The sequence below is a fragment of the Heloderma suspectum genome, chromosome 1 (genome assembly GCF_057233095.1).
Source record: "Heloderma suspectum isolate Gila_16-S chromosome 1, 16-S_ref, whole genome shotgun sequence".
NCBI classification, from domain to species: Eukaryota; Metazoa; Chordata; class Lepidosauria; order Squamata; family Helodermatidae; genus Heloderma; species Heloderma suspectum.
In genome coordinates, this window is record NC_139458.1 from 335,105,152 (window position 1) to 335,127,500 (window position 22,349).

Consider the following 22,349-nt stretch of genomic DNA (forward strand, 5'->3'; position numbering starts at 1 on the left):
GAGATCTCATGTCTGAGACTACCTCCATCAGCATGCTGATGAGATTTTGCTTTATATTTGAGTTACTAAACATCCAGGTGCTACTATCTCTGTCCTAAATCAGAGAGTATGAAGATTACTACATTCAAGTTGAATTCAGACATTCAAGTTGTATTCCAGAATATGATTGCAGTGTGTTTTTGGAGCCTGGATTAGTTGTTCCAATCCACATTGGTGATCTTTGTAGGAAGCTGCTATAGGATTCATTAATTAAAATACAGAGATTTTGAGAAAGTCCGCTAGTTTGTCATGCTATAACCATAAAATATTATCTGATTTGTAAGCGTTAAGACATCCAGGACCCTCCATCCATCGACATAAGAAGAGCCATGCTGGATCAGACCAAGGGTCCATCTAGTCCAGCATGTAGTCCACACAGTGGCCAACCAGCTGCCTGTGGGAAACCCACAAGTAGGACGTGAGTGCAACAGCCCCCTCCTTCCCATGTTCCCAGCAACTGGTGTACATAGGCATACTGCCTCTGATACTGGAGGTAACATAGAGCCATCAGGACTAGTAGCAATTGATAGCCTTCTCCACCAGGATAGCCTTCTCCTCCAGGAAGCCCTATGTCTCACAGCTGAACAAGTAAAGTGAAATATATTGTTTGAGGTGATATCAAGTAACATGGAAACTCTGCATTTGTTTGAAATGAGTTGGCTGTTTCACACATGCAAGTCATTACTCGATGTAGTCATTGTATGATGAACATGTATTTGTAAACTGACCTTTATGAATGCCCAGCTTTTTCTGGATTGCTCCTAGTGATTTCAATAAGTTTGGAATCAGATTCTTGGATTTTAAATTACATGTACTGAAATGTCCTAAAGTTCCATATTCTAAATTTGGGGACAGTCTTGCTTTTTCTATACTTATTCCTGATGGACTGCATTTCACGTAATTTTTTATGATTGTTCATAAATCAACACAGAACATTCCTGGGAAACCAGTGTATTAAGAATTTAAAGAACAAAATGCTTCTGCTGCTAATATATTTCATTCATTCATTCATTCATTTATTAATTACATTTCTATACCGCCCAATAGCCAAAGCTCTTTTTAATCTTTACAAATCTTTACAAAGATTAAAACATTTAAAAATACAATATACAGATTTTAAAAGCCAATTCCATAAAAAAAAACACAAACGGAACAATATACAAGAACATATATCTAAAACAACTTCAACAAGCAATCTCAAAGCAGACAGCCATAACCGTACACCATTCCAGGATCAATTAAAACTTATCATATGCTGCGAAATGTCTGGGAGAAGAGAAAGGTCTTAATCTGGCGCCAAAAAGATAACAATGTTGGCTCCAGGTGGGCCTCGTCAGGGAGATCATTCCATAATTTGGGGGCCACCACCGAGAAGGCCCTCTCCCTTGTCACTGTCTTCCCAGCTTCCCTCAGAGTAGGCAGCTGGAGGAGGGCCTTAGATGTTGAGCATAGTGTACGGGTAGGGTCATGTCAGGAGAAGCGCTCCATCAGGTATTGTGGCATTTTATGTGTAGGCTGCAATCTTATATGTTCCATTGACTATAGCAACACACACATCCTGACTGTACAATTGCAGCCACAGTATGTATGTATGTATGTATGTATTTCATTTCTATACCGCCCAATAGCCGAAGCTCTCTGGGCGGTTCACAAAAATTAAAACCAAACACACAATAAAACAATTTAAAATATATAGAACATTAAAACCACAATATAACAATACAACCACAATAAAACCTAGCAGCAGTGCAGGAGTTTAAAATACAGATTTAAAACAGCAAAGCTAAAAGTTTAGAAAGCTAAAATGCCTGGGAAAATAAAAAGGTCTTCACCTGGCGCTGAAAGGAATACAATGTCGGTGCCAGGCGAACCTCACTAGGGAGCTCATTCCAGAGCCGGGGTGCCACAGCAGAAAAAGCCCTCCTCCTAGTAGCCACCCGCCTCACTTCCTTTGGCAGGGGCTCATGGAGAAGGGCTTCTGAGGATGATCTTAAGGTCCGGGCAGGCACATATGGGAGGAGGCGATCCTTCAGGTAACCTGGCCCCAAGCCGTTAAGGGCTTTGAATGTTAACACCAGCACTTTGAATCAGGCCCGGAAATGGACTGGCAGCCAGTGCAGCTGGAAAAGTACCGGCGTAATATGAGCTCGCAGGCCAGTCCCTGTTAACAACCTTGCTGCCCTATTTTGGACCAGCTGAAGTTTCCGGACCGTTTTCAAAGGCAGCCCCACGTATAACGCATTGCAATAATCCAGACAAGAAGTTATCAGAGCATGGATAACTGTAGCTAGGCTATCTCTGTCCAGATAAGGGCGTAGTTGATATACCAGCCTAAGCTGATAAAAAGTGCTCTGTGCCACTGAGTTCACCTGTGCCTCAAGTAACAGTTCTGGTAGGGATGTCAGATAATTTCGCCACGAATCTCGGGGAGGCCGAATGCCAGCGCATTCGGCCCCCTGAAATTGGTGGCAAAACGGTCTGCTGCCCCGCCCCCCGCGACGGGACTTACCTTGGGCGAATCCTCCTGGTGGCGGCAGCTCCAGCGGCGGTTCGGCGGTGGCGGCTTCTAGATTTTTAAAAAATACCATGATAGGCTATGTAAACATTTACATAGCCTACCATGGCTGGCTGCAGGGACGCAAACGGCAGCGGCTACGGCCGCCGCCATTTGCGGCCCGGCCGGCCAGGATTTGAGGGTGGCGGGATGGAGCGCCTCCCCCCCGGCCAGAATTTCAGGGGGGAGGGACGGAGTGCCTCCCCCCTTGGCCAGAATTTCGGGGGGGAGGGACAGAGCGCCTCCCCCCCCCAGCCAGAATTTCGGGGGGAGGGACGGCGCGCCTCCCCACCGCCAGAAATTCGGGGGGAGGGACAGAGCGCCTCCCCTCCACCGCGAATCAAATTTCGTTCAAGGTAAGTGACTTTCGTACATCTCTAAGTTCTGGATCCAAGAGCACCCCCAAACTATGAACCTGATCCTTTAGGGGGAGTGCAGCCCCCTCCAGAACAGGTTGAATATCACCTAGCCGGGCAGACGAACCACCCACTAACAGTACCTCTGTCTTGTCTGGATTGAGTTTCAGTTTATTGGCCCTCATCCAGTCCATTACTGTGCCCAGGCACTGATTCAGAACAGCCACTGCTTCATCTGGTTTTGATGAGAAAGAGAGGTAGAGCTGGGTGTCATCCGCATATTGATGGCACCTCAACCCACACCTCCAGATAACCTCCTCCAGCGGTTTCATGTAGATGTTAAACAGCATGGGGGATAAAATAGAGCCCTGTGGAACCCCATGGCACAATTGCCATGGCACAGAGCAATAATCCCCCAGCACCACCTTCTGGAAACGGCCATCCAAGTAGGAGCAAAACCACTGTAGTGCAGTGCCTCCAACTCCCAACCCAGTCAACCTATCCAGAAGGATACCATGGTTGATGGTATCGAAAGCCGCTGAGAGGTCCAGGAGAATCAACAGGGTCGCACTCCCCCTGTCCCTCTCCCGGCAGAGGTCATCCCACAGGGTGACCAAGGCAGTTTCCGTTCCAAAACCAAGCCTGAAGCCCGATTGAAATGGATCTAGATAATCCGTTTCATTCAAGAGTGCCTGGAGCTGTCCTACAACCACCCGCTCAAGCACCTTGCCCAGGAAGGGGATGTTGGCCACTGGCCTATAATTGTTAACATCCTCTGGGTCCAGGTTAGGCTTTTTCAGGAGTGGTCTAATTACCACCTCTTTTAAAGCATCAGGCACCACTCCCTCTCTCAAGGAGGAATTTACAACCTCCTGGACCCAGCCAGACATCCCCTCCTTGTTTGATTTAATAAGCCATGAAGGGCAAGGGTCAAGCACAAAAGTGGTCGATCAGACTTGGCCAAGCACCTTGTCTGCATGCTCAGGCCTCAGTAACTGAAACTCATCCAATAAAACTGGACCAGACGGTGCTCTGAACGCCTCTACCAATGGAACTGCATTAATGGTGGTGTCCAATTCATGACGAACCTGAGCGACTTAATCTTCAAAGTGCCGTGCAAACTCGTCACAGCGTGCTACCGAGGGTTCCACCATCTCTCTCCCTGGCCCGGAATGTAACAGGCCGCAAACCACTCAGAAAATCTCCGCTGGACGACACTGAGAAGATGCAATGCTGGTGGAAAAGAACTGTCTCTTGGCCACCCTCACGGCCACAGAGTAGGCTTGATAGTGGGCTCTTACCTGTGTTCGGTCAGACTCAGCACGAGTTTTCCTCCACCTGCGTTCTAGCCGTCTCCCCTCTTGCTTCATTGCCCTCAGCTCAGGTATATACCACGGAGCTGGCCGGGCTCTGCTCAGAGGGAGAGGGCGCTTGGGCGCGATCATGTCAACCGCCCGAGTCATCTCTGCATTCCACAGAGCAACCTGGGCTTCGACAGGAGCACCAGCCATACCAGCAGGGAAATCCCCCAGAGCCCTCTGGAATCCATCAGAATCTATTAATCTCCGGGGCGGACCATTTTAATAGGTCCTCCACCCTTGCAGAGGGGAAAGGCTGCCATGAGTCTAAACCTCAACAGGAAGTGATCTGTCCATGACAAAGGGACAGATGTTAATTCCTCCACTTTCAGATCACCATCCTCCTGCCCAGTCAAGAAAACCAGAGCAAGCGTGTGTCCTTTTATATGCATTGGGCCGATGACATGTTGGGACAGCCCCATGGTTGTCATGGCGGCCATGAGAGCTGCCCCGGATACAGCGGCCTTGGCATGGAAGTTGAGGTCCCCCAGGACCATCATCCTAGGGATCCTCAACACCAAGTCCGAGACCACCTCCGTCAGCTCAGGCAGGAAGTCTGATGGGCAGCGGGGTGGGCGGTACACCAACAGAATCCCTAATCTGTCCCGGGTACCCAACACAAGGTACAAACACTCAAGATCTGCACTCGAATGAGCAGGAAGCCTGGAGAGGGAGATTGAATTCCTATAGACCACAGCAACCCCCCCCTCCCCGACCCTCAAGTCAGTGTTGGTGCTGTACCGAGTACCCAGGAGGGCAAAGCTGGGAGAGGGTGACCCCTCCCAGTTCCCCCACCCAGGTCTCAGTAATACATACCAGGTCAGCCCCCTCATCCACAATCAAATCATGGGTGAGGGAGATTTTATTTTGGGCCGACCTGGCATTCAGCAGCAGCAGCACCAGACCCGAGGGCAGACTGGTAAGGCTGCCAGGAACCATCAGGTTGGAGGAAGAACGAGAAGAGGGGACAGCTGTAAGGTGTCTAGCCCCTCTTCTCCTCAGCTGGCCTGTTAATCCCCCAACGCCATACCTCCCCCTGCCCCTGACCACAGTTATAGTGGCACCTCCCCGACCCCCTGAGTTGCCCAATAGTCCTCCCAGGCACATATTAAAATGTTAGAATATAAAATGCACAACAGTTTAAAAGAATATAAAAGATAAAAGAGAACAGCAGCTAAGAAGGAGCAGATAAAGTCCACGTTTGCCCCTTTCTCCCTCGTCTTTAAAGCTGCTGCCCTCTGCTGCTGCTATTTGCTGCTGGTATCTGTGGCTGCTGGTGTCTCTGGAAAGGCAGGTGGGTGGGTCTTCAGGTCCTGTTCCATGCGACTCCAAGTGCGACACTAAGTGCTCACTTAGCGTTGCACTTGGTGCGATGCCGAGGTGCTGCCTCTGGCAGCCCCGCCTGAAGTACCTGTTTGGCGGGGGCAGAAGCAGGCTCAGGATCCACCTGGTGCAGCTGCTGGCTGGTCCTCCTTCCCCCAGGCTCCTTCCCGAGCAGCCTCTGGCAGCCCTTCCTGAAGTACCTGTTGGCGGGGGCAGAAGCAGGCTCAGGATCCACCTGGTGGATCACCAGGTAGAGAGCAGTTATAGCTCTCTAGTTTCTACATTCTTTTTATATCTGTACGATATTTGCTATTTATAGATATTTTCATCATCTAGTTTTTCTTACCACTTTTTTAGAGGAATGCTTAGAACTAAATCTCTGAGTTCTTTCATCTTCTATGTATTCAAGCCCACAAAAAGGAAATAATACTTTTTTTGTCAAATACAATGGGCTATAAGAGAAGATACATGTGAAGGCTAGTAAAGGCAATTATTTCTGTGGCAATGTGTTACATATATGTGTGTGCGTGCGCATGCGCACGTGTTAAAAATCAGCTCTCGTGTTTTGGATATACTATGTATCTGACATTTCCCCTCTAGCACTTACATGAAATAGCCAAATGTTGGAAATATATGTATGGAAAAGTAGAGTCATGTCAGTTGCTATCAGAAAAATATAGTATATATTTTCATATTGTATATGCTGTGAAAATGAAAGTTAGCAAATATTTAATGTATTGTTTCTCACAAAGTTTGAAGCGGTTTACAAAATAAAAAATAAAACTATACAAGCTTCAAAATGAAACTAACACATTGTGTAGTAAAATATCACAATGAAACAAACACAGACAACATAGGTGGTTAGGTTTTTTCTTCTATCCTACATTAATTATTATATCAAATGACAGTGCTTAACATTCAGCCTAAAAAGCCATTCTGGAGAACTTGAAAGCTTGCTCAATATTTTGTGACATTCTTGTTGGTTCTAATAAGGGCATTGCCCTCTGATTTCTGGATTAGTAGAGTTCCCAGCAGGGTGGGAACAAGCCCACCACCAGGTACTGTAAGAAGGAATTGTAATAATTGCTGTTTGGCAGCAGGCATTCTAAAGTAACATGCTTCTGCGTAATTTTAAAACCTCTTCACATTTTTATCATCCCTTCAATAGATTCCATTAACCCACCTCACAGGGTTGTTGTGAGGATAAAATGGAGAGTAAGAGGACCATGTAAGCCACCTTGGGTGCCTTGCAAGAGGAAAAAAGGCGAGATATAAATGTAATAATAAAACACGGGTAAGTTTATAGAGTAATACAGTGCATTCTATTGGAGACACACACACATTTTGATTATTTGGAAGTTCCTTTGACCTGGTTTGTATGTTTGCCACAGCTGACCATGGGCGCCAGGTTGCCAGTCTAAGCCTCTGCCCCTGCGACTTCTCGTTTATTAATTAATTAATTACATTTCTATACTGCCCAACAGCTGAGGCTCCCGGGGCAGTTCACAACAATGTGCAAATCTGGTGAGGGTGGGTTGTTGGAGTGGTTGACAAGCCAGCAGAATTCATGGGCTATGTTAGGGTTGTAGGTGGCTTGTGAACCACCCCAAGAACCCACTCTTAGAATCATAGAATAGTAGGGTTGGAAGGGGCCTATAAAACCATCGAGTCCAACCCCCTGCTCAATGCAGGAATCCAAGTCAGAGCCTCTTGCTGGGTTTGCATGTAATGAGAAGCTACGGTGTGTCCCTGCTGCACCCTAAATATTCAAAATGGTGGCTACTGCTGCAATGAAAAACCCCACGGGAAAATTCACCCACAGTGGCTTTTCATTATGTGCGAACCAGGCCTTTTGAGTCCAGAATGCTGCTGCCAGTTTGCTTCTCCAAGCTACTCACATTGGCCACATTATACACTATTGTTCTTGGGTTCTAGGCTATTTGTAAGTTCATAAAGAGCATTTACTTCTGTTGTATTGACCATATCATGATTTGGTTGATGTGTCTAGAATTGGCAATCTTTGCATTTTAATAATCTTGCATGCAAACAGCTCCCATTGAAATGTATTGTTTGAGGGGATGTCAACAGAAGTAGATTAGATTATTACAACAATTTGCCTCCTTCACTGCAAGCAGGCCTCATAGTTGTCAAAGGATATTGTACAGCCTGTTTATAGAGTCTATAAATGAAGATAATTTTGTTTTGGTAATGTGGAATGTTCAGTTTATGCTGGAAATTGTCATTTATAATGCATATGGCAGAAAAATATGCAGTAGTTCATGTTGAACAGGTTTTTATTTTTTATAATGTCATATACAGTTGAATAAGAGAGAACATACCTGTGTGCATTGGATGTGTATGTGATATCTAAGGATGTCGGAGAAATCCGCAATGGAACCAAGTGAGTTCGGGTTTTGATGAATCTGACTGGCGGGTTCCACAGCAGACTGGCTTTTCCCCTGTCAGGCAGATTCTGCCAACTTGCGGACTGGTTTTCTAACTTGCCCGATTTTGTGCAAACTTTGTCATCAAAAAATAAGAAAAAAACAAAGAAAAACTCTAGCAAAAAAATGCACATTTCCCCATAGGCTAAAGTGTGAAAATGCACATTTGGGGGATCTTGTGCATTTTGGGGGGAATTGGTGCATTTTTGCTCATGCATATTTGCTCAAATTCAGGAACAAAAAAAAAATCTGATTCCGTCAATGGGCAGACTGTGGAATGAAAGGTACCTGACAATCCACTAAATGCAGATAGAACAGATTTTACACAATCCGTGCATTCCTACTGATATGCATTTAGGTTATGAAGTGTAATTGTAGCATACATTCAATGTAAAAGAGGATGAGTCACTCTTTTGCCTTGTCTGTCTTGAAAATCTAGGCCCAAAATTTGAGAATTTTTGGGTATACAAGAAAGCAAGGGTAAAGGTAGCAATAAATAGCAGCTATTTTCCTAGAAAAATATAAGTATTTTTCAGTTTCACGTGCTAAATTGATCCAGACAATTAGTTTAATGTGCTCCCCTATGCCATTTTAGCCTTTGTAGGGTAGTTCTGCATGTCCCAATCACAGATAATTGACTGGGGGTGATAGCCTTGGTGTGACAGGATAGAAAGACAGATAAACACGTTTTCCCCCATTTGCCTTAAAACTATTCAGTTTCTTATGCAAGTTTTCTCTTGGGAGGCTCAGAGATGCTGTTAGGAGGATCATAACAAATGGGAATGATGTTATTTGCACTATGAGTAGGTACAAGTGACACAGAACCATATTCCAGACAGCACTTCATATTACAGTGGCCCTTCTAGCCAAGGAGAAATGTGTAATCTAGATCAGCCTTCTCCAAACTGGAATTATAGATGTTACAGTCCAACACATCTGGAGGGTATCAGGTTGGGGAAGACTGATCTAGATCCTCAATCAGCAACTATTGCCTGATTTGTTATAAACTGATAGTCTGAAAATGCTGTAAGGGCAACATAATTTCTATATTGAATAAAAATGGAAGACTAGTTACATGTTGGTTATATGGGTAGAGCTGCTTTTAACTGATTTGAGAGACTGTTGCAGAAGGTAAGGGCATTTAAAGACAACATTTTGATCCAGCTCACGTTAGCTGTCATGAAGACCTATTGAAAGTAATGGTTAAGTTAGCTGTGTCTAACTTTAATACACCTTAGCTCTATTGAATATAATCCTCTTTTTAAAAAAAGGGAGGGGAAAGAATAGATCTTGTTCTTTGGCATATTTATTTGGAAGCAAGACCTACTGTGTTTATTGGGGCTTACTCCCTGGTAGGTTCCTGGGAGAACATGTCACTAGAGTGAAGCAAACATAATTCTGTGCTCTTAATATTCTTTCTCTAAAGAGCTGATTCATGTGGTTTTATCTTGAAGCTGGGGAAAGGAGTTCCTTCTGGCCCATTTATTAGTGGGGGGTACATGTGACCAACCATAACATGTGAGCTGGAAGCTCACAGACCTTGGCTGTTGCAGCTTCTGTAAGTTAAAGGTAGAATTTTCAGCCTCTGAAATCATGGGAAGTTGTTGCGATGATCTGTGAGTTCCTGGCTCCCACATGCTTGTTCAAGTGAGTAAAAGCTCAGGACCAAAACAGATATTACTTTAAACCTGTCAGGAGCACCCTAGCGGCCTCTTTCAGTAGACTCCAATAGCCAACTCAAGACACAGACGAGAGGATTCTTTTCAAGGCTTTAATCCTTTTACAACTTAATGACTCTTTCAGATGCTAATCACCAGCGACTAAGCAAGGAACAGCAGAGTAGCCTATGCTCTGAGTAGGCAGTTGATCCCTGTTTGAAGGAGAGTCACTTGAAGACCCAGAACGTATGGGCTAGGGAGAGATCCTCCCTCTTTCCCTTGGGTCCATGGGAGGCGGCCGTTGCTTGCATGCCAAATGGGCGCTACGCCTCCTTTCCGCGCCCTCCATCGCTCGTCGCTCCCTGTGTCTGCGTCGAGCGTCTAGCAAGCCCCGTTCCCGCACTTTCTCACTGCTAGGATCACTATCTTAGGAATGCCGGCAGGAGGAATCTCTGCCAGCTGCTGTGCCTGTGAGGGATGAGCTGGCTCCTCTCCCACGGATTGCTGATCCTCCTCAGAATCAGAACTGCTCTGGGGTTCTATCGGCTCAGTTTCCACCCTGACAGTGTCTAGCAGCTATGTGTTTTAAAAAATTGTTTACTCTAGAATGGGTGCAGGGGGCCTGATTCAGATCGAGACCCTAGCATGGGGGTAGAGGGGCTTTTAAGATCCAGATTGGGGTCCCTGGACCTCAAAGTATTCTCTGTTTTGGCCCTCATATGTGACCAGCAGGGGTTACGTGAAAGAAAATTATGTTTATCAACTCTTAATTGAGCTTGTATAATTGTCAGAAATGCCTTCTGAAACATTGTATCCTGGGGAGAAAACACAACAGTTTTTACATTAGTAAAGCTGGACATTAATTTTAGGTGTTGTACCAGATGTGTTTTGATTGAGGCTAGAGACAGATTCAGGTAGCTGCTGGATTTTATATTTTCAAAAATGCGTGATCATAGTATTGTCTTAGGTGCAGCCTGAAAGCTTAGTCAGCACCCAAAATCTAATCCAGTTAAGGTTGCAATCCGTAACATGCTTACCTGGAAATAAGCCCCATTGAACTTAATGGGGCTTACTTCTGAGTAGACAACTATGATTATGCTTTGCTTTTTCCTCCTACATTTCCTATCAAGACTGATTAAATGAAGACTTCCACAAGAAGCCAGCTTTTTTCTCTTCTCTGTCCCCACGTTGCTTAACATCTAGCCTTATGAAAAATTCTGGACCACTCTCAAAAGGTTGCCCACTATTTTGTGATGTTTTAGCTGGTCCTAACAATATATTTCTTGACTGGATTTTGGAATTATTTTCAACAGGTTATTATGAATATTGAAGGGCAGGCAAAATAACTAGTGAAAATTATGTGAAGTGTGGTGTGTTGGAGAAATGTCAAAATGTGGAATTGGGTTGAGGTAACGCTGTCATACTTTCTTTTTTATTTTACAGCATATGCACCATGAATGAACCAGGTTCTAGTGGAAATGGACAAGACTTTGATGTATTTAGTGTAATGGACTGGAAGGATGGAATTGGTACCTTGCCTGGAAGTGATCTGAAGGTAATATTTTGTAATCTTAAATATGTTTTGAAAAGAGTAATGTAACCACAGAGACAGAAACAGGCATATAGAGAAATACTATTTAATGTTGTGTAAAGGGAAAAATTTGTTTGCTTGTTTAAGGGATTTGGGGGGTGCTTTTTAGCAAAAGATTGCCAAAGTGACTTACAGAAAAAATAATAAAACGGTTTAAAAATGAATTAAATAAACCATAGCAAAATATTAACTGTAAAACAATAAACAATAAAAACAGCAATTAATGATGTAAAAGCAACAGTGAAATGATATGACAAAAATAATCTGACACTGAAAAGATAATAAAGCCTGTGTTAGCTTAGTAGCCTCAGGGACAGCATTCCACAACTGGGGTCCCACCACTGAAAAGGCCCTGTCTCCAGTTTTCACCCACCTCACTTCTGCCCATGGTGGCACCTGGAGCAGGGGCTCTGGTGCAAGTTTTAATGAATGGGCAGCTTCATATGGTAGAATGTATTTCAAATGCTCTTGTCCCAAGTTATGTAGGACTCAAAAGATCAGTGCAGCACCTTCAAACAAATGGGAAGACAGTGAACAGCTTTCAGTACTGGCAAAACATGTTCCAAATGGCCAGTACTAGTTAACAATCAGGCCACTATATTTTGAACCAAGTGCAGTTTCTAAATAGTTTAAGGGCAACTCCATGTACAGCAGTTGGCAGTAATTAAGACTTGATGTTATGAGGGCATGGCTAACTGTGGCAAGACTATCTCTCCAAGATGGGCCATAGCTGGCCTACCAAACTAAGGTGTTAAAAGGTGTTTAGTGCCATAGAGGTCACTTGGGTATCCAAAGTAAGGGCTTTATCCAACAGCACCCCCAAGCTGTGGAACTGATCCTTTAGCAGGAGTGCATGCTGCCTAGAACAGGTTGAACGCTGCCTCTTAAGTCCATCAAATCATCCAACTACAGTTCCTCTGTCTTGACTGGACTGAGTGTGAGTGTATTTGCCCATATTTAGCCCATTATCTCTGCCAGTCATTTTGTGTATATGTTGAATAGCATGGGGGACAAACAGAACCTTGTGGCAGTCCATAACATGATTGTCATGGGACAAAACAAAAGCCCCTAGCATCACTTTCTTGAACTGGTCACCAAATAGGAACAGTACCTACAATTGAAAATAACTATTAGGGATAAGCCATTAATCACATTAAGCACTGGATCTCTTTTTCATGGGATAAAATTTCCCACCAACCTTTCCAACCCAGCAGAGATCTTTACAGGCAATCTGATCAGCTATTGGATGAGTGTAGTGCTCACCTCAGTCATGTAGAACCAAAAAAACAAAAGGAGAAATTAAAAAAAAATATCTAGCAGCTGTGCTTTCTGACCAGAGGCAACAAAGTAATAGAAAAATAGTTTTTTTCATGTTTATTTCTGTATGCACAAAGATACAACCAGGAGTTACTTACTAAGCAGTTCCAACAAAGAGTTCTATGTGGCTGTGTGAAGACGTGAACCTGGGTGGTCTCATCAGTCCTAATCCTACACTGTAACCACTATAGCAACTGCCCTGCCCACTGCTATGGGTAGGGTAGCAATTCAATGGGAAAGTTTTGCCTGAAAGTTTAACTCAGGTAAATTAAATGTGGCCTTTAAACATGATAAAACATCCCAGCATCATGCTACTCTATATCTGCAATGCTTTGATCTATTCCCTGACCTTCATTCTCTCTCTCTTCCCTTTTTAGAGTGCAGTCCTATGCATATTTACCTGGAAGTAAGTCCCATTGAACTCAGCAGGATTTACTTCTCAATATACATTCATAGGATCACAGATAATGTATCTCTCTTACGCTCACATACCAACTCTCTAGGCAGGGAGATGCATTGGATTTTTTTTTTTTTTAACCAGTCAGAGAGTAACTCCTCAGGCTGGTTGAGGAGGTGCACATTTTTAACATAAAAGCCCTTGTTTCTCTCCTCTCCCTTCCCCTGCTACCCATCCAGGTGATCAACATCTCTTCTTTAACCCACCCTTTTGCCCTTCTAATGCATTTTAAAGATCAGCTCTCAGTGTGATGACTAACTTGAGGCTTCCACTAGAACAGGGATCAATATAGCTGCAAACATCCTTCAGAATATTTTATTATTAATCTTCTATTTCTCTAAGGAATATTTTTGTTTAGACCAAAAGCTACCCCCCCCCCCACACACACACTAAAACTTAACCTCTTCAATTCATGGATAGTCTCTTGTTGTTCAGTCGTTAAGTCGTGTGCGACTCTTCGTGACCCCATGGACCATAGCACGCCAGGCCTTCCTGTCCTCTGCTCTCTCCCGGAGTGTGCTCAAGTTCATATTCATTGCATCGGTGATGCTATCTAGCCATCTTATCCTCTGCCACCCCCTTCTCCTTTTGCCTTCAATCTTTCCCAGCATCAGGGTCTTTTCCAGAGAGTTTTCTCTTTGCGTTAGGTGGCCAAAATATTTGAGCTTCAGCTTCAGTATCTGTCCTTTCAATGAGCACTCAGGGTTGATTTCCTTTAGGATTGACTGATTTGACCTCCTTGCAGTCCAGGGCACTCGTAAGAGTCTTCTCCAGCACCACAATTCGAAAACATCAATTCTTCAGCGCTCAGCCTTCCTTATAGTCCAGCTCTTCCCATATGTTGCTACTGGGAAAACCATAGCTTTGATTAGACGGACCTTTGTCGGCAAGGTGATGTCTCTGCTTCTTACTATGCTGTCTAGGTTGGCCATAGCTTTCCTCCCAAGGAGCAAGCGTCTTTTAATTTCATGGCTACAGTCACCGTCTGCGGTGATCTTGGAGCCCAAGAAAGTAAAATCTGTCACTGCTTCCATTTCTTCCCCTTCTATATGCCAGGAAGTGATGGGGCCAGATGCCATGATCTTCGTTTTTTTAATGTTGAGTTTCAAACCAGCTTTTGCACTCTCCTCTTTCACCCTCAACAAGAGGCTCTTGAGATCCTCTTCACTTTCTGCCATTAGGGTGGTATCGTCTGCATATCGGAGGTTGTTGATAATTCTCCCAGCAATCTTAATTCCGACCTCTGATTCATCCAACCCGGCATTTCTCATGATGTACTCTGCATATAAGTTAAATAAGCAGGGTGACAATATGCAGCCTTGTCGTACTCCTTTCCCAATTTTGAACCAATCGTTTGTTCCATGTCTGGTTCTTACTGTTGCTTCTTGACCCTCGTACAGGTTTCTCAGGAGACAGGTAAGGTGGTCTGGTACTCCCATCACTTTAAGAATTTGCCACAGTTTGTTGTGATCCACACAATCAAAGGCTTTAGCGTAGTCAATGAAGCAGAAATAGACGTTTTTCTGGAATTCTCTTGCTTTCTCCATGATGCAGCGAATGTTGGCGATTTGATCTCTAGTTCCTCTGCCTCTTCTAAACCCAGCTTGTACTTCCGGTAGTTCTCGGTTCGCATACTGCTGAAGCCTAGCTTGTAGGATTTTGAGCATCACCTTGCTGGCATGTGAAATGAGCGCAATTGTGCGGTAGTTTGAACACTCTTTGGCGTTGCCCTTCTTTGGAATTGGAATGTAAACTGACCTTTTCCAGTCTTGTGGCCACTGTTGAGTGTTCCAAATTTGTTGGCATATTGAATGCAGCACTTTAACAGCATCATCTTTTAGGATTTTAAATAGCTCAGCTGGAATACTGTCATCTCCGCTAGCTTTGTTGTTACTAATGCTTCCTAAGGCCCACTTGACTTCACTCTCGAGGATGTCCGGCTCAAGTTCAGTGACCGCACTATCATGGCTATCAGGGACATTCAGATCTTTCCTGTATAGTTCTTCTGTGTATTCTTTCCACCTCTTCTTAATCTCATCTGCTTCTGTGAGGTCCCTGCCTTCTTTGTCCTTTATCATGCCCGTCTTTGCACAAAACGTTCCCTTGAGATCTCCAATTTTCTTGAAGAGATCTCTAGTCTTTCCCATTCTGTTGTTTTCCTCGATTTCTTTGCATTGTTCATTTAAGAAGGCCTTCTTGTCTCTCCTTGCTATTCTCTGGAACTCTGCATTCAGTTGGGTATATCTTCCCCTTTCTCCCTTGCTTTTCGCTTCCCTTCTTTCATGAGCTACTTGTAAAGTCTCATCAGACAGCCACTTTGCTTTCTTGCATTTCTTTTTCTTTGGGATGGATTTCGTTGCTGCCTCCTGAACAATGTTACGGACCTCCGTCCATAGTTCCTCAGGCACTCTGTCAATCAGGTCTAATCCCTGAAATCTATTCCTCACCTCCACTGTATATTCATCAGGGATATGATTTAGGTCATACCTGAACGGTTTAGTGGTTTTCCCGACGTTCTTCAATTTAAGCCGAAATTTTGCAAGAAGCAGCTCATGATCTGAGCCACAGTCAGCTCCAGGTCTTGTTTTTACTGACTGTATGGAGCTTCTCCATCTTTGGCTGCAAAGGACATAATCAATCTGATTTCGATATTGACCATCTGGTGATGTCCATGTGTAGAGTCGCCTCTTGTGCTGTTGGAAAAGAGTGTTTGCTATGATCAGCATGTTCTCTTGGCAAAACTCTATTAGCTTTTGTCCTGCTTCATTTTGTACACCAAGGCCATGCCTGCCTGTTATCCCGGTGATTTCTTGACTTCCTACTTTAGCATTCCAATCCCCTATGATGAAGAGGACATCTTTTTTTGGTGTTAGTTCTAGAAGGTGTTGTAGGTCTTCATAGAACCGATCAACCTCAGCTTCTTCGGCCTCAGTGGTTGGGGCATAGACTTGAATTACTGTGATGTTGAATGGTTTGCCTTGGATTCGTACTGAGATCATTCTATCATTTTTAAGACTGTACCCCAGTACTGCTTTTCCCACCCTTTTGTTGACTATGAGTGCTACTCCATTTCTTCTAAGGGATTCTTGCCCACAATAGTAGATATGATAGTCACCTGAATTAAATTCGCCCATGCTTGTCCATTTTAGTTCGCTGATTCCCAAGATGTCGATGTTCAATCTTGCCATCTCATGTTTGACCACCTCCAGCTTACCTTGATTCATTGATCTGACATTCCAGGTTCCTAAACAATATTGTTCTTTACAGCATCGGATTTTCTTTTCACCACCAGACACATCCACAGCTGAGTGTCCTTTCGGGTTTGGCCCAGCCGCTTCACTCTTTCTGGCGCTACTTGGAAATACCCTCTGCTCTTCCCAAGTAGCATATTGGACACCTTCCGACCTGAGGGGCTCATCTTCCGGCATCATATCTTTTAGCCTTGTGATACGTTCCATGGGGTTTTCTTGGCCAGAATACTGGAGTGGGTTGCCATTTCCTTCTCCAGTGGACCACATTTTGTCAGAACTCTCTGCCATGACCTGTCCGTCTTGCGTGGCCCTGCACGGCATAGCTTATGGCTTCACTGAGTTACGCAAGCCCCTTCGCCACAACAAGGCAGTGATCCATGAAGGGGTCAAAGGCAAGTACATAGACTCCTTTCCCTTCCTCTGTTGTTTCCTGTGTTTAGTTTTAGATAAGCAGGGACCTGTCCTCTTAAACTTCATCAACTGCCATTTACACTGATGGCAACTTCAATAACAACATGTATGTATTTATAGAATGAGATGAGAATGCTAATACTAATGCTAATGCTAATGTATGTAGATGTATGTAGATGTATTTGTAGAATGAGGGATGCACTTTGGGCAAATTTCCCCTGAAAGCAAATATCAGCTTCAGAGGACGGATTTTCCTCAAGACCACAGCAGGGAAAGGTTACATTTCCTCTCCACACCTGCTGTGATCCCAATGATTATTAGCTCCCCAACACCCCCCTACCTGATACTATTTCCTTTTTTTAACCACACATTAGATGGAAAGACACATTTAACATCACATCTAGTATCGCTCTGAATCTATACCAGACGCTCAGGTTAGGTTTGATTAAGTGACATCACTTCAGGGTGATTGTTCAGACACAAAACGCCCTTGCTATTATCATTCCAGTGTGTCTATTAAGAGAGTTCACATAGGCTGGCCTTCCCCGACTTGGTGCCTTCAAGGTGTTTTTAACTAAACTGAGATTCAATTCAGGCAAGACGGAGGTATTGTTAGTGGGTGGTTTGTCTGCCTGTTAGGTGATTTTCATCCTGTTCTGAAGGAGGCTGAATTCCCCCTAAAGGATCAAGTTCGTAGCTTGGGGGTGTTCTTGGACCCAGAACTGTCACTTGAAGCACAGGTGGACTCAGTGGCATGGAGCACATTTTTATCAGCTTAGGCTGATATACCAACTACACCCTTATCTGGACAGAGATGGCCTAGCTATAGCTATCCATGCTCTGATAACCAATCATCTGGATTACTGTAATGCATTATACGTCTTTGCATTATATGCCTTTGAAAATGGTCCAGAAACTTCAGCTGGGCCAAAATAGGGCAGCAAGACTGTTAACAGGGACTGGTCAACGAGATCACATTTCACCGGTACTTTTCCAACTGCCCTGGCTGCCAGTCCATTTTCAGACCCAATTCAAAGTGCTGGTATTAACATTCAAATCCCTAAACAGCTTGGGGCCAGGTTATCTGAAGGATTGTCTCCTCCCATATGTACCTACCCAGATCCTAAGATCATTTTCATGGGTCCTTCTCCAGGAGCCCCTGCCAAATGAAGTGAGGTGGGTGGTTATCAGGAAGAGGGCCTTTTCTGGTGTGGCACACGAGAGTATTGGGTTGTAGTCTTACAGATGCCAGGTGAAGACCTTTTTATTTTCCCAGCATTTTAGCATTATAGTCTTTTAACTTTGCTGTTTTAAATCGGTTACTGTATTTTAAATCTCTGCAGTGCTGCTAGGTTTTATTCTGGTTGTACTTTTATACTGTAGTTTTAAGCTTTTAAATGTTTTTATTCTGTACTTTGTCATTTTAGAACTTCTATTATTGGGTGGTATAGATATGTAATAAATAAAATAAACTAGCGGAACTAGAGCACTCCCCCTTCTCATGCATTTACTTTCTATAGATATAGAATGCCTGAACAGGGCTCCTGTCTCTCTTTTCTGAATCTCTTCAAACAGCTCTCCAGAATGACTGGGTTCACACAACACACTAACCCACACTCAGTGGCTGAGTGTCGGTTGTTGTTGAACCGTGGGTTATTTGTTGAAACATGGGTTAGTGTGTTGTCTGAACCCAGGACATTTTCAGGGTGGCTTGTTAACCATGAAGTGTCGCTTATTTTTCTCGAATAAGCAACCTTGAGAACCCATCGTTTGTTGTAGGGTTGTTCAGGGTGGTTAACAAACCAACCTGCAGAAAATGTTCTGGATTCAGACATGCTAACCTACAGTTCAACAGCCACCCACACAACCCCAAAATCTCCTCGGAACCAAAGCCTTCAGTCCTCTATAGCAGATCCTAAGGCCCCAAAAGGGCTGTGTCACAAGGGGCTGCACTGCCCAGGGTCATATTTCACAAACCTTATTTTGCTCACGTCCTACGGAGGCATTTCTTTCCCCAATGCTTTTCCTTCACCCACTCTTCTCATGCTAATCCCAAAAATGAATCAGTGCGTTTGTTTCCTCAAATCAACTTCAGAGAACTATTTATTAGGCAATGCCAGGGCACCATCAATTGCCAGGGGACTGATATTAAATACAGCTTCCAAGGAAACAAGTGGGAAAACTTAAGCCACTTGTGGTTAGTAGCAAAATGGTTTTGATGATAGATTTGTCTCTGACTACCCCTACCAGGCCATTAGCTTCTTCATGTGCTCTTTCTGAACATAATTCCAGGCTGCCTCTATTTTCAAGATGATTTTTAAAATTAATATATTCACTTGTTTAGATGCAATGACAATATTCAAGGCATACTTGTAATTCCACTTTGAAAATATGGCACTTGAGAAAAAGAAAAGCCTAAAATATTCCATATACTGCCACTCCACCAGGAAGCAATTTTAAATTATTGCAGCTTGTCCAATTTGATGGAAGCACTTGAATCCAGAGGTGATGGTGATTGTGTGCACTCATCAGAGTGATTCAAAAAAGCAGGGTACTTCACATTTATATCTGCTCTTCAGCTTTGTAGATATCAACTCTTCTAGTCCTCTGCACAGCACACAGCAATTGTGAAGCACTACTGAAGTGTTTCAGATTTGAACATACTGCTTAGCCAGCCAAATGGAAAAGTTTCAGACACAGAAACCCTGCAGTAGACTACAATTGTCTACCATGCTAACATCCAGTTTGCTTCACCGCCTTTTCTTTTTTCTTCTCATTTGTATATTTTATTAATAATTTGCATTTTGAAACAAACCACAGTGTAGAATGTTAACAACAAACTGGATAATGAACAAGTCCACAAGAACTGCAATTTTCTTGCATACAATCTTCAAACTAGAAAAATGGCTCAAGGCAAAGTGTAAAATTGCTTGCTATAAATAACACAACACTCAACATTAAAAATGAGAAATGTAGTCTCTGGTCTTTTATGAAAGATTAGAAGAAAAAGTTTCAAAGGACTGGCATTTCAATGTAAGTATCTTCTACTTATAATAAATATCCTTCACAGAGTAAGTCTCCATTAGTCTTCTCTTGGAGTCAGGAAGAAATTGCCCATCCCACAATGCTAGAATGGTTGGTGACATGACTCTAAAGACATTTTGCTTACCCTATAATGCGTGGCTTAGTTCAGTTACTTCAGTCATCAGGAGCAATATGCTTTAGATCAAACTGTTGATTTAACTGAGATTCAAATTGCACAGGCTAGCTTTAAGATCCTTTTGGTCTATCCTGTTTCTATCATTCTTATTTAAAATTTCCAGGGCAGGTTCCAGAGGGTGGCAATGGAAGCATTTGCTGTGGTCCCTAAGACCAGCCATTCTCTCTTTGAATGGAGCACCCGAAGAAGTCAGAAGTGGAATTACCAAGAATTATCACTTTGCATGCCACACATCTTTCAAGTGAAGGGAGCCCACCGAGGGTGACTTGCAGAGGGCCCCAAAGTCTGGGAGCCAGAAATGGACATTTCAGAAAACTGCGACTGTACTAAAAGTTGACTTGCTTTTCCCATAACAGGTTATTTACAGGCATTGGTCCTTTATGAAAGTATAGCCAGCATAAAAAAAACCCTTTTTAGAGTTGTGGATTTGTGGGGAACATCATGATTCCTTTTGTAGTCGGAAAAGCTTAAAAACCTATTAATGCCTCAACAATAAACATTTACGTCATTGATCCAATTAATATTCAAGTGCACTTACGATATATTATGTTTTGGGATGTTGCTCTGGCCACCACATTGTTGGTTCAGTTTGTAGTGTAAAAACAATCTGTTGATATAACTGGAATGCTTACAAAATTGTTGATTTCTGGGACCAATTAGAAGTGCTGGTTTTAACCTACAAAGTCCTTCACAGCTTGGGACCACAGAATCTGGAAGATTGCTTCTTCCCATATATTCCTACCTGAGCTCTGAGATTGTCAACAGAGGCCCTATTTTGAGTGCTCTCACATGCTGAGATACAGCAGGTGGCCATGAGAACAAGCCTTCTCAGCAGCAGTCCCCCAGAGAGATCCACCTGGCACCTACTTTAATGGCTTTTCTGCAGCAGGCAAAAGACCTTTTCATTCTCACAGGCCTTTTAATCATTGTATATTTTTGTTGTCGTTATGTGTGTTAAGCTGGCTTTAACTCTTTGGATTATTTTTTAGATTTCTGTGCTATGTAATGCCTGGTATGATTTGTCTCTCTGCTTTGCTTTTAATTGATTGTTTTTAATATTTTGCTTCTTTTTAAAAAGTATTTAGGTGAATTGCCTGATTTTATCAATTTTATGATCTCTTGGATGATGCCATGAGAACAAATTACAAGACAACTAATAAACTGAACAAATAAAATATAAATAAATGACATACACTCACACACACAGCTCTCAGCATATCTGCCATGGGAACTGGGGAAATGTGCCTTAAAGACAGCAGCTGCAGCAGGCATCACACATGTATGCAGTGAACGCAGCTAGCAAAGAGCAAGAAGGCTGCATATGTTGGCACCAGAGCAGAGCAAGCAGTGAGGGACTGTGAGGAACTATAGGTGCCATCCAGTGCTGATGGCTGCCTTTTTTATGCAGAAGTAAGAGACTATCCCCCTTTCATGGATCTCTGCCTTGTTGTGGCAAAGGGGCTTGCATAACTCAGTGAAGCCATAAGCCGTGCAGGGCCACCCAAGACGGACAGGTCATGGCAGAGAGTTCGGACAAAATGTGGTTCACTGGAGAAGGAAATGGCAACCCACTCCAGTATTCTGGCCAAGAAAACCACATGGAACGTATCACAAGGCTAAAAGATATGACGCCGGAAGATGAGCCCCTCAGGTCGGAAGGTGTCCAATATACTACTGGGGAAGAGCAGAGGGAATTTCCAAGTAGCGCCAGAAAGAGTGAAGCAGTTGGGCCAAAGCTGAAAGGACGCTCAGCTGTGGATGTGTCTGGTAGTGAAAAGAAAATCCGATGCTGTAAAGAACAATATTGTTTAGGAACCTGGAATGTAAGATCAATGAATCAAGGTAAGCTGGAGGTGGTCAAACATGAGATGGCAAGACTGAACATCGACATCTTGGGAATCAGCGAACTAAAATGGACAAGCATGGGCAAATTTAATTCAGGTGACCATAATATCTACTACTGTGGGCAAGAATCCCTTAGAAGAAATGGAGTAGCACTCATAGTCAATAAAAGGGTGGGAAAAGCAGTACTGGGGTACAATCTTAAAAACGATAGAATGATCTCAGTACAAATCCAAGGCAAACCATTCAACATCACAGTAATTCAAGTCTATGCCCCAATCACTGATGCCGAAGAAGCTGAGGTTGATCGGTTCTATGAAGACCTACAACACCTTCTAAAACTAACACCAACACCAAGATGTCCTTTTCATCATAGGGGATTGGAATGCTAAAGTAGGAAGTCAAGAAATCACCAGGATAACAGGTAAGCATGGCCTTGGTGTACAAAATGAAGCAGGACAAAGGCTAATAGAGTTTTGCCAAGAGAACATGCTGATCATAGCAAACACTCTTTTCCAACAGCACAAG

General features: G+C 43.5%; 1 protein-coding gene across 11 annotated transcripts in view; it reads left to right on the forward strand.

Annotated features, from left to right (window-relative positions):
- Positions 1 to 22,349, forward strand: part of L3MBTL3 (L3MBTL histone methyl-lysine binding protein 3) — a 107,416-nt gene that overhangs the window by 9,420 nt on the left and 75,647 nt on the right. For 9 of the 11 annotated variants that reach the window (XM_084827499.1, XM_084827493.1, XM_084827492.1 and 6 more), the window contains exon 2: positions 11,176 to 11,287. In XM_084827499.1, the coding sequence (XP_084683625.1) occupies positions 11,186 to 11,287 (102 nt within the window). In that variant the 5' untranslated portion in view covers positions 11,176 to 11,185. Of the gene's footprint in view, positions 1 to 6,197; positions 6,925 to 11,175; positions 11,288 to 22,349 lie in introns of those variants that run through there. The other 2 variants (XM_084827500.1, XM_084827495.1) reach the window with 2 other exon arrangements.